This window comes from Cariama cristata, unplaced genomic scaffold (assembly GCF_000690535.1).
Source record: "Cariama cristata isolate BGI_N322 unplaced genomic scaffold, ASM69053v1 scaffold16642, whole genome shotgun sequence".
Classification (NCBI taxonomy): domain Eukaryota; kingdom Metazoa; phylum Chordata; class Aves; order Cariamiformes; family Cariamidae; genus Cariama; species Cariama cristata.
Window position 1 is genome coordinate 30,412 of NW_009605730.1, and position 15,505 is coordinate 45,916.

Below are 15,505 nucleotides of genomic sequence, written 5' to 3' on the forward strand. Positions count from 1 at the left end.
AAATACATTAAAATTCCTTGGATTGTATCAGATTTTCTACTTCAAAAGTAATTTCTCTATATTTCCCTCTCAAATGCTCTCAAAAGGCACCAATGATAGTTACTATAGATCAAACAGAGAATGTGATGTGATTCCAAGTTTATCCTATGGGATATTTCTTAACACTCAACTCAAAGGAAAAGAATGTTTAGTTTACATCAAATCCAAATTTCTGAAGTAACACAGAACCTCTCAGATTAGTTCTGAAATGTGTTGTTCGTTATACAATATTATTGTATTTTCACATAGAGTATTAATGGTATACTTTTTTTTGGAAAAGAAAACTTTACAGGAATTCTTAAATATCCCAATTATATTTTTATTATTCATTTAAACACACTTGTACATCACACAGAGCTTCAGAGCATGATTATAAAAATCAGTCGCTACCTCCCTTTATTTTTTTTAAATCACAGAAGAGTTTAAGAGCTGAGCAACTTACACAGAGGTGATAGCACTTAGATTTTCTGAAGTCTTGACAATACTAAGTATCTCATAAATCTAATTCTCAAAGTAGGAATCACAAATGTCACCAAGCACAGAGGCCTTATTAAAGTATCTTCATTTATCTTTCCAGGGTCCCCTTCTTTATCAGATTACTTAATACACTCACATTTACAGTTCTGAGCTGCCCAATCTCCTCAGCCCATTCAGTACTTCTCAAAACACACACAGCAACCGCACAGACCCTATTTCCCCAAAACAAAGTCATACTGTCAGAGAAAGTCTATCAGATTGTGTAAGTATCTTCTCAACATCTGTATGTAAACAGAAGTCACTGGATCTTCAGTAAAGGCAGTTTTTCCTTCAGAATATGTAAGAAATGTAAAGAGCTAGTATGTTCAACACAATAGCCCCATGTAATTCCTTCAGAGATTAAACTACGACATTAATGCTTGCTACAACAGTATTTATATATAGTCAATTGGCTCCATGAATAGGAAATAACATGACATACTGCAAAAAGTAGATTTCAGACAAACAGGTATTAAGAAGTCCAGTTTGTTATGATTTTATTTAAACAAAACAAGAGTTTAATGTTTTCATGCAACATTTGCATTTAAGTCTTAAATACTCATGACAAACAGCAGAAGTAGTTAAGGAATGCACTAATTATAGACTTTTGTGAATATACAAAAAACCTCAGCATTATAGGTTATACAAAGTAAAGAAGATCTTAAATGCTTTCCCCAAAATACTGCAGCAGCCGAGACACAGTGATATGCCTTACAAGGGCATAGGAATGTAATTTAGAAATCACATGGGAACTACCCATTTCCTTTAATTTCACAAACAAGACAAAAGCAACATTCAACTCCACAAACTGATTTTTCAAATTATGTCTATACAGTACCTTGTGTTTTATCCAAATAGTAAGAGTCAGACATGTCGTTTATTTAGTAAACAATTATGTGGTAAATTTCTACTACATTTCTTCCTTGGTTTTACCTGGAGTAGCCATGTTATTTAAAAGAGGGCAGGTTTGGCACTTTTATACTGATGTCACCAATATTAATATTTCTTGGGATCTCTGGCAGATTCATATTCTTTACAGCTGAAACAGCCCGGGCTGGAGCTCCTGCTAAACCAGCCTGTGTATAAAGTGAGGAGAAATGCAAGTCAGGCAAATTTGGTCACAAGAAGATTCACTAGTAATATACAGACAAATAACTTCTCAAGTATTTCCATGGTTACACAATTAGAAAGACCAGATGGTAATTGTGTTTGGAATGAAATGAGTTATCTGAAAATATTAAACCAGAAAGAGAAAACAGTTCACACATTATTTTTTATATGGTAAAACATGTAATGTCAGCTTGATGGAAAAGTATGCAGGGAGGAATAGGAGGCTTATCCAAGCATGTGTAATGTGTAGGTTACAGAACAGACAATCTTGAGATACTTGAAGTTCAATGTGCTGTCTTTCTCTCTTACCTATTCTAGAAGTTCACATGGTTCACAGTTGACTAACACTGGTTACAGGTTCAGAATATGTAACCTCAAAGTAACATGCTAGTGAATGTCAGTTGAACCATATTACTTATCTAAATGAATATATATATAAAAGGTATTCCGAGGTGGCTTAGCCTAAAATAACAAGGATAAACATCTTGCATTTTTGGGTAATAAAAGAGCATGCTAAGAGATCATTTCTATAGAGCAACTGGAATAATCTGTGGTCCCATAGTATCTGATTATATGCTAACATACCTGCAGCCCCCAGGCACACTGGAACATTACATAATAACCTGGTTATGCCAAATTAAACGTTGAAGCACTTTATTTTGTATTAGAGTCCTCTACGGTATATGGTCTCTCTTCATTTAAAGCCAGAGCTTTTCTGTATAAATATGCAAATTTTACAATAGAGAAGTAAGTTCATTATTGACTTAAGTTCTGCCTTTTAAATAACTGCCAAGTTTACACACTAAGGTATATTACTGAAATGCTAATGAAGATGATTTACAGCTCAGAGGTCTGAAGGCATACAGAAAATGATCTTTCCTTATTGCTTCTGAAGAACAGCTCTTCAAAACCTTGTTATTTTAAGGACTATTAAAAAAAGGCCAATAATTAAGTTGTTACTGTATTTAATGTGGTGTAGAAAAGGTACTATTCATTTTAAGTATGGAAATGTTTCTCCTAAAAGTTCAGATTCTCTACATGTATTTAGAATTAGCTGTGTATTTTTACCTCAGGCTTGCCACAAAAGTGTAAAAATCATTTCTATTCTTGATGGGGGCGGGGGTGTCCCCTCCTTGCTGTCGGCAGGATCGCGGGGGGGTGGGGGGGGGGGGGGGGGGAAAGAGCCTAGTAGATTTTAAAAACAGCTCTTATTTGCAGAAAAAGACATCATATTCCAAATTCTGTGAACATGTAAAAAATTTGGCTTTTATTTTGATATTTTAAAAGTAGGATTAAAAATATTCAAAAAGAATATAAACCACAAGTGGTTTTCAGAACTACTATAGTTTTACAGTGTAGCATCATGCAGGCTCAGTAAAAAGGAGAAATCCACAAGAAACAAAGCAACATGCTAACTGGTTAAACACAAGACTAAACCCAAAGAAATGGAAGGTCTTTCACTATAAGAGCATCAAAGACTGAAGAAACCAGCGCATTTGCAGATAAAGTAATTCTGAGCAAGAAAAACAAACAAAAAACCAAAAAAAACCTGCAAAAGTTTGTGTCATGGTAGATTATTAAATAGTGTTGGTAGGTGACTACTGCTCAAAGTATAACCTTTTCAGATTCTTCATGTTCACTGAAATTCATTGCAATTACAGGGTATAGTTACTGAGGAGTACATCAGACTTCTGTAGTGTCCACCTGCACTACTGCACAAAATGAGACAGACACCCCATATACTCCTTAGGTAACAACTCCACTTTTTGCAGGCTGTCCAAAAAGTGTTTTCCTCCTTTTACTACTCTCTCATAAGAAATAAATGTAAAGTCAAATTAACATAAAGATTTCCACTTAAAATCCTACCTACTGTTCTCCTCCTCCCTTCAAAAACATAACCCATAATCAAAATAAAACCGACTAAAGTTTCCGATTTTGAACTAACCCTTTTATATCATGTGGAAAGGCTAAAGCATCATAAATCCCTAGATTTTAGTCACCGGAGGATTCTCAGTACCAGGAACAGAGACCAGGAAGCCATGGGTCATTTGTTATAAGATCCCCCCTGCCAAATATATGAGACATGCCAAAGCTGGGAAAGGCACGTGGGGATTGAGAAGAAAGCTCAGGAAATCTTAAATCTCTAATGCAAACAAATAATTTGCTCTCACTTTGGCCCTGACATAATCCAAATTACCAGTTCTCAGAAGTGCAGACTAAGTAAAACTACAAAGGCGCAAAAAAGTATTTTCAAAGCCTTTTTTTCCTTGGTTTCCCTTAACATCACCAAGTCTATCAGGTCGTTCACTTCAGAGGCTGTTTCAACTGCAATACCTTCATGAAAGGAAAATCTGGACCTAACACTGGTAGTATTAAGAAATGCAAGTATCCAAAATCTGCATCCCTGAATCTGCAGTATCCTAAAGGAACAGTATTTGACACTGCAATTTCTTGCTATTTATTAAAAAACAGTGCAGAAGATATGAAACTGCTCAACACTGTCCTTTTATATTTAAGAACCTAGAAATACTGATTTGAAATCAAGAGGTAACTACCAGTGAAGTTTTATCAGATAAAACAATAAATGCATTTCCTTTTTTTTTTGGTTCTATCCTTCAAATTCTATATTCAGTAACTGGAGAAAAATTCTTTAAACAAAACCAAAAGTGGGGCAATGTAAACTGTTTTCCATAGAAAAGATGAAAATACTAATAAAGTAGTAACAAAGGTAATGAATTATACAATTTGTAACTGACACAATGCGAAACTATAAAAATATTCTAAGTGATGGGCATGGTCCGCACAAACAGGCATGGCTGGCAATTCAAAAGAGAGATGCCTTCTAGGTGACCAGGATGGAGACTCCTTACCCTAATTTAATGAAAGTTAATTATTCTTAATGGATAAAAAGAAGTTTTAGTATAACTAGTCATTATTTTTACCTACCTGCAGCTATCCACTTTATACAGACTTACAGTCCCTGCCTCCCGCCCCAATGGCATAGGATACAATGGAGACACAATTGAGAATTATTTAAAATATCACAGTTGACATGACCATTGCCCTTCCACCCCCCTATACAATCACGACGTCCAACAGTGACATTTCATGAGGACCATTCTGGATCAGGATCTGCAAAGATCCCTGACAAAAGTACTATGAATTTCAGATTACCTCTTTTTTTGCCAGCGAGATTGTCTTTCATTATCATATACTGGAGTACAGATTTTCAAACTACTACATTCTCTTCTCCTGTAATTCTCTGTATTAAGTGAATTTTTAATTCAGTGTATACAATGCTATTTATCACGATTAATGTCAACCCTATCAAGCACAATACAATCATACAGTATTTCTAAGAGAGAGAAAACACTTCATAAAAAATGTCTAATGGATAAAATGACTGAAAAGTACTTAAACTCCCAAACTGGAAAACTAATACATTATTTCAAATGCTATTATATCTGAATGCCGTATATTCCTTTTTACCATGTCAAACAGTGAACTAGTATGCAGTCCTCTTTTTTTTTTTTTCGGTAACAGAAAATTAATTGTATTTACAAACACAAAGGTACTAAAAGAAGTACTTCCAGCTCAGTGTGCTTTTAAGGAGTTTTATAGAGGTACCTGATTAATAGAGCCATCACTGTAGCACTGAACTGGACAAGTTTCAACTGCCTTTTTTATCAAATAATTCAGGCAAGTAAGTTGGTGAGGTGTAAAGAAAAAACTGTTTCACTTGAAAAAAAAAACAAAACAACAACGTAGCAAGCTTTAAACATGCAGTGAATGATGAATTGTCTGTCACAGCGAGCAAATGACTTAAGCAAGTGAAAATGAAACTTAAGACATTAATGAAATACAGTACGAATTGCATCATACAGCTGGTATTACAATAAGCCAATACACCACATTTTTGCCACAGCTGCTTTGTATTCTCAATTTCATTTATTACTGAAGGCTGTACTTTAATGTTGAAACACTGTATACTAACATTTTAGGTTCAGTTACTTAAAAAAATGCTTGTAAACATGTTCATATACTTTTACAGTGAAAGAGCAATGCCACATATGCAAAACAATAATGTTGGTTTAAAGATTGAAATAGACATGTTTAATAACAGAACTTTTATTCTACTGGTCTTGGTCTAACAAGTGAGAAATAGGAGCTGTTGTTAGTTAACTTAGGTCTTTATTTATCACTATAGGAATCAATTTTCTTCATCCCTATCACCACCCTTTCTCATAATGCCCCACTGATAACTTCATATGAAAGTGATCCCAGAAACATTGTTTTACTCTTTAAAAAGAAATTCAGATCATTTGGAAAAGTATTCCACATCATAAATGTGGTTAATATGCATATACAAATAGAAAAAAAAAAAAATTCAAACCACTGTCCCAAACAACTCTACACAGATCTAGCTATCACTAAAATAAACATATGAAAATATACAGCCTACTGGAAAACAAAATAATGACCGCTAATGCTTTGCAAAATAAGCCACCCTTTTCCAGATGTTTCAGAGGTACTAGGACCTCTCTGCTGCTGGTGTTTCACACCAATGCTTCTTTCCAGAACAAGTATGACTTCAAAGCAGCAGGGTTATGAAATCATGAAAGGATGCAATACATAATATAAAGGAATGATCGTGTCCCCTGCTTATGAAGTTAAATAAATGAACATAATTAGAGAAAAAACAAAATGAAGTCTGCAAGTATATCAAAATGAGGCCAAACAGATAAGAAGACTTAAGACATACTCTTAGAAATTTTAAGCACTTGAATCACAAAGAGAGTAATGGATGGGAATGATTATTTATTTGTTTGTTTTTCATTGCCAGACCCAAAAATAAAAACAGAATATGTATGAGCAGAACAAAGAAAAAGAAAAGTGGCTTTGCACAAATAATAAAAGCAAAAAGAACCCAAACCTGAAATCAAGCTCCCTACTGTTACAATGAAATACAAATTATATTTTACAAGTGTTGACGTATTAGGCAGAGGAAGGTCATTGGTTTGATTTTCTTCATGTGCTGTAGCATATTTCAAATTTAAGTAAAATGTTTCATACTACCCCAAAATATTTTTATCTAATGCTTTACAACTTAGTGCTACTAAATCCAATTACAGAATTCTATTTGTTAAATCTTAAAGGTATTACATTACTTTATCCCAGAAAGATCATGTAAAAAGTAAAGAGCAAAGCTATTCATAAATTAAATAAACTTCATCTACTTAAGATTTCAGCTATTTAAAATACCTGCAGTTTGAATACACAGATACTTAAAATGAGTGGAAATGAATTCTGGAGTACTGCAATTAACATTGACTGACATTCAAACTGTTGAGCTGAACTAAATGTTTCAAACAGCAAATGATGGGGGACAATGACCATAAACTGAACGTGAAACACACATTTTCCTCCTCCTTTTTCAGTTCCTTGCTAATATTCATGTTCAGTGACTGGAGTTACCAAGATATCTTAAAGTAAAATCCAGTGATTCAGATTGCAAGGGCAGCAAATGTTTATCTAAAGTTCAGTACATGCTGACCGCCCTTCTCACTCTATGTTTGATATACTTAAGGTGAAAGATAAACTTAAGGTTGAAAGATAAACTTTGGTATTTCTACATAATTTTTACAAATTGCACTGATAATTTTATTCTGTATGTATAAAACTATTCGACTTTGTTAGTTTGTTGGTTTTAGTGTGGGTTTTTTTTTTTTAAAATGTTTTTTTCACCTGAAACTTATTATAAAACTTCCCTTTGCAAGCAGGTAAAAGTTCTTTATTTTCATTTGGAAATACTAAATGATGAAACAAAAGAGTTCATATGACCCATTTTAGATTACCAGGTAGAAAATTCTCCCAGTAAGGAAGTTATTTCTATTAGGTCACCACATCTTATTTTGTTATTTGTGTGTTCAATTTTTATTCAGATTAGTTTTGCAGTTTTTTTGTTAATATTCATGCAAGTTCATATTCCTTTGTTTCTTAAACAATGATACAAAGAAAAGTTAAATTCTAAAATGCAGGAAGAGAAATAAAATAAAAAAATATGATGTCAATGGAAAGCTAGTAAAATATACTATAGCCAATAAAAAGATGAGGGAACTACAAGAAGAAACTAGCACAAAAAGTAGGCTACAAGGACTAGTATGGGTATTTTCACACATAATTTTTGAGTCTGGCCTACATAATTTATTGCCTTTGACATCATTTTGCTTTCCCTTTTAGTTAAAAGTATATTTTTTCTAAAAGTCAGCAATACCTTTGTCTACCTGTCCTGTCTGGGAGACTGAAAGATAAAGGTCTGTAAGAGAGAAGAATGGAAAGAGCTAGAAAAGATCAGGAGGTTCGGAAAAAATGAGGTCCAACTTAAAAGTCTAAATCACAGGCAGTTGAACACTCCAAGTAGAGAAGAGGTAGCCCAGGTTTACCTACAATACTTCCAAAGGCTCTGAATAAAATCCCAATGACCCCTCTCCCAAAAATTCCCTCCCTTAATCACAATGATCCTTTGGCTTTAGGAGGATCGACCAGAAATCCATTCACAGATAAACACTGAACTGAAAGGTAGGGAAATGCATTTAAGACAACATTTCTCAGGGTAGAAATAGAATCTACTCTGTAGCCCATCCAAGCAATGTAAGCGCTGAATCAGAAAGCAAAGCTAGGGACTCCCTCATAATCGTTTAAATAATTAATCTCTGTTGAAAGCATTAACAAATTCTTTGAGTTGATAACTTTGCTTAAATATTTGTGAATTTAATAAACAGATTTGATCTCCTTCACTAAATTCTAACTGAAAGCCTGTTTAGAAACTTAATACATAACTAAACAAATACCTGATGTCAAATGGCTAAATTTTGTATGTTAAAGGAAGCCAGGTGGGCACAATACAAAATTTAAAATAGTTCTGAAAAATGTAGCACAGTTACAACTTTATTAGCGTCATCATTTCAGCTATAAATGAAAGGGCAATTTAACCTTAAAGCAGCTATCTTATGGATGCAGGAAGTATGATAGAGGTCTAACAAGCCAAACAGACTAAAGCTGTGCTGTGGCACAGGTGGCAGTCTTATGAACTACAGACTATACCAATAATAATTTGTAAATTTTAAAAATAATTTAATTTTTTTTAAATGAAAGGAAACTAAGAAGATCCACTAGTTTTGATTTCTTAGTGACCAGCCTTCAAAAATATTATTGTTACTGATTTTGATTTACATGAACTAAATCTGCTTGTATCTTGAAAATACATGTTCAGGAAAGACATGTTGAAAGATATACAATCTTGATCAAAAAGACAAAAGGAAAAGAAATAGCAATCAGGAAACTTCTGTGGTTATACATGAAACAAATGATTAATGATCTGAGGAAGTAGTTACCAGGTATTGTGAAGTATCTCAGCATTACAGTAACTGTTGAATTTGAAAAGAAACAGTCACTGAACAAAAAAAAAAAAAAAAAAAAAAAGGATTTTGGGGACCCAGCTGATCCGCACTTGCCAGTTTTATTTGAGCAGACCATGAAATATTCTACTCCATCCCAGTCACCAAGTGTTTTCATTTATCACTGCTACTTCTCTACCTTCTGTAATTCATTGCTGAATGTAAAGGAACAAGTTCCTATTTGGCTCGTATATGCTCTGAGCTCTAGATGTTTTTTTTGTATCTTCTACCACCTATTTTTATACTAAAAGCATCTTAGAAGAAAGAATGACTTACTGATGAGTAACAGAAAACAGTAAGTACTGCAGCTGGCTGCACTGAATTAATGTGTTTCAAATGACTAGTTAGAGACTGGTCTACAGTTGAATTGGCAACAAAATTCATATAATTAAGAATGAATACCTTAATTAAATGCTTTCAGGTGAAAATGATGTGTGTATAATAGACAGCAGAACGTAACTGCTCAGTGTCCCAAAAGCTGAACTTACTATGTTACTTTTCCATCAAATAAAGAAAAATATGTATATGCAAGTTATTAAAATATAGTAAAAAATTATGCGGAAAATTCCAAATGTTCACCTCTGTGATCAAAGGCTCATTCTGAGTTTGAGAAAAATGTTAAAATGAACATTTTGGACATCTTCACAATCCACAATACAATCTTTCTGGATGTATATTGCTATGCACTGTATCACATCATACCTAGCTTCTTCCTGTTTTTCATAGTGTTGTCCTATTCTTGGATACAGTTTGAAAGTTGTGCAGAACAGATAATTCAATGTATTAAAAGACTTGAAGTAGTGCAGTGTGAGACTGCAGAATTAGGAGAACGGTATACACTGTACCATAAAAAAGCTGAAGAATTAATTTATCTCTTTTTTGTCTTTAAGTCAAAACTAGCAAGTTCTCTGGGTCTTCCCCTAAAATGTCGTTTAGTTCATATTTATGCCACCTGCAATATTTCAGCCTACTCAGCTGATTTCAACTTTACAAACAGTCTCCAATTCAAGCAAATGTTTGTTTGGAAATTTGAATATTACACTTCGAAAATCAGAAGAGGCATTCTTCTGTGGAATTACTCTCAGTAAGAATCAATCACAGACTTATAGTCTATACTAATAGTATTTTGGCTTAGAAGGCATGTCTGGTGATGTTAAAGCAACAGTAATATTCTATGTCATAGCTATAAGTAATTCTGAAATCCTTTCTTAGTCTAAGTTTCTTTCCTAAACACAAATTCAACAATTGTTTAACTGAAAAGAGATTCCCACAACTTATGTGAGTATCCCTCACTCAGACTGTTACGGGCAAATACAGAATATATTTTTCTCACTCGAATCTAGTCAACTGAAGACCAAATGTTCAGATTACCAAAATGGCAGAATTTATATTTACTTTAAAGGGTCTAAATCTGGGCTTTAAATTCTATCTATTCCATTTCAGTCCAATTTATTATTTGTGTTGCAATATTATGGTGACACTAAATATGCTGTGATTTCTTTCAGGTGCTAGAAACATACTAGCAGACAGGAATATGTAGTCTTCACATACACACTTTAGTTCTTCATCTAATTTAAGTGTTATAGTCACTAGTCCAGTGTAACAAATAAACTGGAAATAAAATGCTTTCTTCAAGAGAAATTTTGAGAACTGCAGAAGTATCTCAATAGCAATGGTGCACAATGCTATTAGATACAAATAGCAAAAAATAATCAGCAGCGACTCTAAGTAATTATTACCTATCATAAAGGTATGACATCCTAACCTAATGATACATTGTCAGTTTTTAGCATTATAAGCAAGCAGCTGCATATAGTTTGCTACTGAAAGATTATATAGCATGCATTTACTACAACCATGTTTTTAGTTTAGAAACTACACTGTGCATCACTCTTACCTCAGATTTCTCCAGTTTATTTTGAGCATCAATCTGAGTGACAATTTCATTCATGTTGGTCTCCAAAACCATTCCACCCATGACCATTTCGGCCAATATATTATGGACCTAAAAAGACCAACAGAAAATTTAAAAATGCAAAATGTCCTACATGCATCTGGACAGATGATATCTAGATTCCTCAATATAGGAACATGTATATTCTGTAAATCACTTAATTAATGTTAGCAATTTATTTAAAACCAGTTGGTAACAGAGCTCATAATTTGCTGTTCGTTTCTGCAGTATCTTCTTTGCTCATAGTTCTGTTACAAACTCATCAGCTATACCATTTTGTTTATCAATGCTAGGATGAACTTTCACATTCATCCTTCTTTCAGTACCTGTTTTCTATCCAAGGACTGCAGACAAGAGTTCTAATTAGCATCAACAGTAGTAATACCTCTAAGGAGGAGGTTCTAAAAGATCAAACAAATTGCTCACTAATAGATGCGTAAAAACTACTTTGGGATACATCTATGAAGGAAGAGAGACAGTGATGCTTACCCACCATGGATTCCAAGACTAGGCTTCGAAGTAGAATTAATATACCTGAGCTGACCCGTACCTGAGCTACACCATTAACAGGGGCTCTTCAGCATCTGGGACTAAGATTGACAGCTAGGACTCAAACTGAAGGACTACATAAGCCAGGTGGGGACATTAATGAAATCAGTATGTCTAAATATCCCTCTTCCCTGCAACCCTGATTTGGGGATGCAAGCTCTGGTTCACGAATCTCTGCTTCAGAGTCTGTATTTGCACTTTATCTAAAAACTAGTTCTTTTTAAAAAAGGCATGCTTCCACATACCTTCTAGTAAAAATCCAGAGTTAATATGTAATGTATAATATTTTAATCCCATTATAATTCTGAAGACAAGGAACATTTTCTAACTTTTCTGAAATAAACATATTGTACAATCTGATACTTCAAAGCATAATTCCGCTATTATTTTGGATATTCTTGCAGATCGCCTGTGGATCAAGGGTAGAAGTAAATTTATAAATCAAACAATTCTAAACATGAGTTGCAAGCAGTGTATCAAAATCCACCACACTTCCGGTTCTTGTGCCATAACTCAAAAACGAAATTGAAGAGTTGTTTCCCTGATAAATCATTAGAATATTTCAGCAGAAACTTACAATGAATGTATTTAGAGAGGCTGAAAACAGCTCTTCCTCTCTACCTATCGCTGCTGAGTAGAATCAAATATTTATGAGAAAGATTAACAATCTTTACTGAGGCATTCTCTTACTCCTGGCATATCCATGTACCTCATAACATTCCAAGCTAAAAAGCATAATATGAAAGTGATACCAAAGGATTCACTCTCCTGGCGTGTTATTAGGTGAATTTAAAAGCTTTTTAGCATCATAATCAGAAAAAAAGACAAAACCATGGTAATCTAACATTAATTTACTCTACACTGACAATCCAAATGCATTGAAAGACATTATTTATTTCTTTTTACTGAAACCTTATTTTCACTTACAGCATAAGGAAACAGTTTATAGCCATAAACAAACAGGAGTTAATAAATACATTTCATGGGCTATGTGAAATACTAAACCCAAAAAACTTATATAAATTTTCCTTTGGTTACAAATTTGAAAAGAAATTTCACAGACACCTGATCAAAGATACAAAGTATTTAACAGAATCAACTGAAAAAATATCGATTTTTCAGACAATTCTCAATTTTACTTATACAGAAGGCTTGATAATGTAGGTTGATGATGCAAAAAGCTGACTTAATATGTTGCTAGTATCAAAAAAAAATAAAAATCAAAGATGTTAATACGGAAACTATTGTAAAAAAAAATTGAGAGACACAAAAATGGCATGTTCTTTTTCCTTAACCAAAAAGTTAAAAATAACCATTAAAGGCATTTAGAAGTCAATACATGACCACTTGTGATGGTCATGAAGAATGCCACTTTAAAAAGGTCTGGCTAAAGATGTTATAGAATCAGTTTAAGCCAATCAATGCAATATTAAGTGGGATAATTCCTTAGGGAGGAGGCGGAAGATGCGTTTTAGAAGTAGACAGATTTGTAGCTTCAATCACAATCACTCCATTCCAAGACCAGTGATGTTTTTAAGCTTCTGAACAGGTTTATCCGGCCTTCTTCACTACTCCACAACTTTTAAGCCATGTGGGATTCTCCTTAGAATACAGAAAGACTGGCTATTACAATATGCATAGCCACCAAAAATAAAACATAAAAACTACAAAGGTCTTCACAATACAATATTTATCTGGTGATTTTGGTTATATTTTAGTTTATCAAGAATTTACTAAGCAAGTGTTTTTCACATGCTATGAAATTTAGGGGTTTTTCTTTTCTACTTTCTGAATAGGCATTATACAGACTTACAGAAGGACTAATAAATAATTCATGTCCCCGTACACAAGTGGAAATTTTCTGGATAGTCTTAACTAATCTGAGCGTTTACTATGAAGTGGGCCTTTTCCATCTCTCAATAAAAATACAGCTTAACAGTGCAAATATCATCACTTGCTACTACAGGTTATAGATTTGGATTTTATTTTCTTTTTAAAAATGCATCTGGCTCCAAAATGGCAACCGCAGTCATTGCCTCCAGATTTTAGGTGAGTATTTCTCATTTTGCTCTTTGTGGCAGAGTTGGTAATGTCAAGAAAGAAATTCCAGCTCTAACTTTAGCCTCAACTAATAGCCTCAAAATTCAGAAACTATTCACTTTAAAGTCAAAAGAGTATTTCCATTGTTGAAGAATACATTTTAATTTGTGGAGGATACCTGAAATTGCATTGATAAGTACATGAGAGACTAAATTCCAGCCTACATCCTGGACAAGAAAAGGAATTGAATTTGATTTCCTTTTAACGTTCTTGAAAACTTTGCCAAGTTCTAGAACTTGGCTTTTCTTTTAAAGCACAGAAATAATTCATATAGATTTCTGACTGAATAGGCAAGAAATTACATCTCAGTAAATTCCCATTTACTTCAGTCTTATTCAGCAGACAACTTCACAGAACAAGCCGTGGAAGTCTAGCAGGACAGAACAAAAGAATGTAAACGAGCAGATCTTGACCTTTACAGATTATTCATTTCTGTTTTAAAATAAAACAAAAATTAATGAGTGATATTTTTACAAAACAAACAAACAAACCCCAAAACCTCTTTTCTCAGGTAATCTCTTTCTAACAGCTTACTGATATAAAAAAACGAGATGCTAAAGCTCTAAGATAACAGGCTGAACTCCATATGAAATCTACACCAAAATGACTGAAGATACTGGTTATTTGATTAGATTTTCACAAGTTTTCCAGTTTCTCTGAAATAGATTACACGGTACATTTAAATCCATTTCTTTTTAAATTATGCAAGGTTTTGTAGCTATTTTTCCCCCAATAGGTAAATGTAAGCAATTACAGTCATGTCAACACCGCTCATAACAGAGATCACTTTTTCCCCTAAAGTGCTACTGACATGGTACATATATAGCATATTAGACTACATCTGAACACTCTGTCCAGTTTGGAGCCTGCAAGTGCAAGACAGACATTAATAAATTGGGCTGAGTTCAGCAGAGGGCCACCAAAATGGCTGGGGCTACTACATACATCCTGGGCAGAGAGGCTGGAGCATCAGGACTGGTTCAGCATAGACAATGCAGGGCTTAGGGGCACCTAACAACAGCCCTCAGTGCTTACGAAGGGCTGTTGGGGGGGCCCAGGCTCTTTCAGAGGGGCACAGCGGGCAGGTGAGGGACAGGTGAGGCTGGGACCCGCCATAAGGAAACCTTCCCCTGGGAGGACAGCAGCCATAAGGAAACCTGCCCCTGGGAGGACAGGCAAGCAGTGGCACAGGCTGCCCAGGGGCTGTGCAAGCTCTCCCCTTCCCTGAGCAGCCTGGCCTCTGCTGGGGGCAACCTTGTACCTGGCACCTCCTGAGGCCTGTAATTGAATTATCTTACGATTTTATGGTAAAAACATGGTACTTCATGATATGGAGAGAGTTTCACTGATAAAAACAAATGCTTCAGAGCCAGAAACTCGCTCTATCCATTACAGGCAGGAAATCTAAGTTTCTGGAAAAAGCTAGATGCAGAGAATTAGAGACAATTTAAGTGTAATGCATATGTCCGCAATATTAGTTGTACCAGAAGTGTCTGTATATATACATATGAATAGGAAATTAAAAAAAATCATTTATACATATATATGAAATTAAGAAAGAACAATTCATTGCATTTCTAAATACAATGGTCTTGCATCAGCCAACCTCCTCAAAGCCAGATTATAAAGTATAAGGAACATACTAACACTTACTACTTATCAAGTGTAGGAAATATTTTAAAGCATAACTGTGGAAGGATCACAGGCACTTACACAGCTGTCCAAACAAAACTCCGAAAGTTTTAGAAAACAGTATCATTAATATTAGTGTTCCCTATCA

The 15,505-nt window shown here is 34.3% G+C and overlaps 1 protein-coding gene across 1 annotated transcript; it reads right to left on the reverse strand.

Annotated features, from left to right (window-relative positions):
• Positions 1-899: 899 nt before the first annotated feature.
• On the reverse strand, positions 900-13,585 carry LOC104158449 (AP-3 complex subunit sigma-1-like; the record flags this gene model as incomplete). The annotated part of the gene is given in 3 exon segments (XM_009696103.1): positions 900-1,631; positions 11,020-11,127; positions 13,530-13,585. Coding segments are annotated over 3 exon segments (293 nt in total), but the record flags the coding sequence as incomplete, so codon positions are not given.
• Between the last annotated feature and the right edge of the window lie 1,920 nt (positions 13,586-15,505).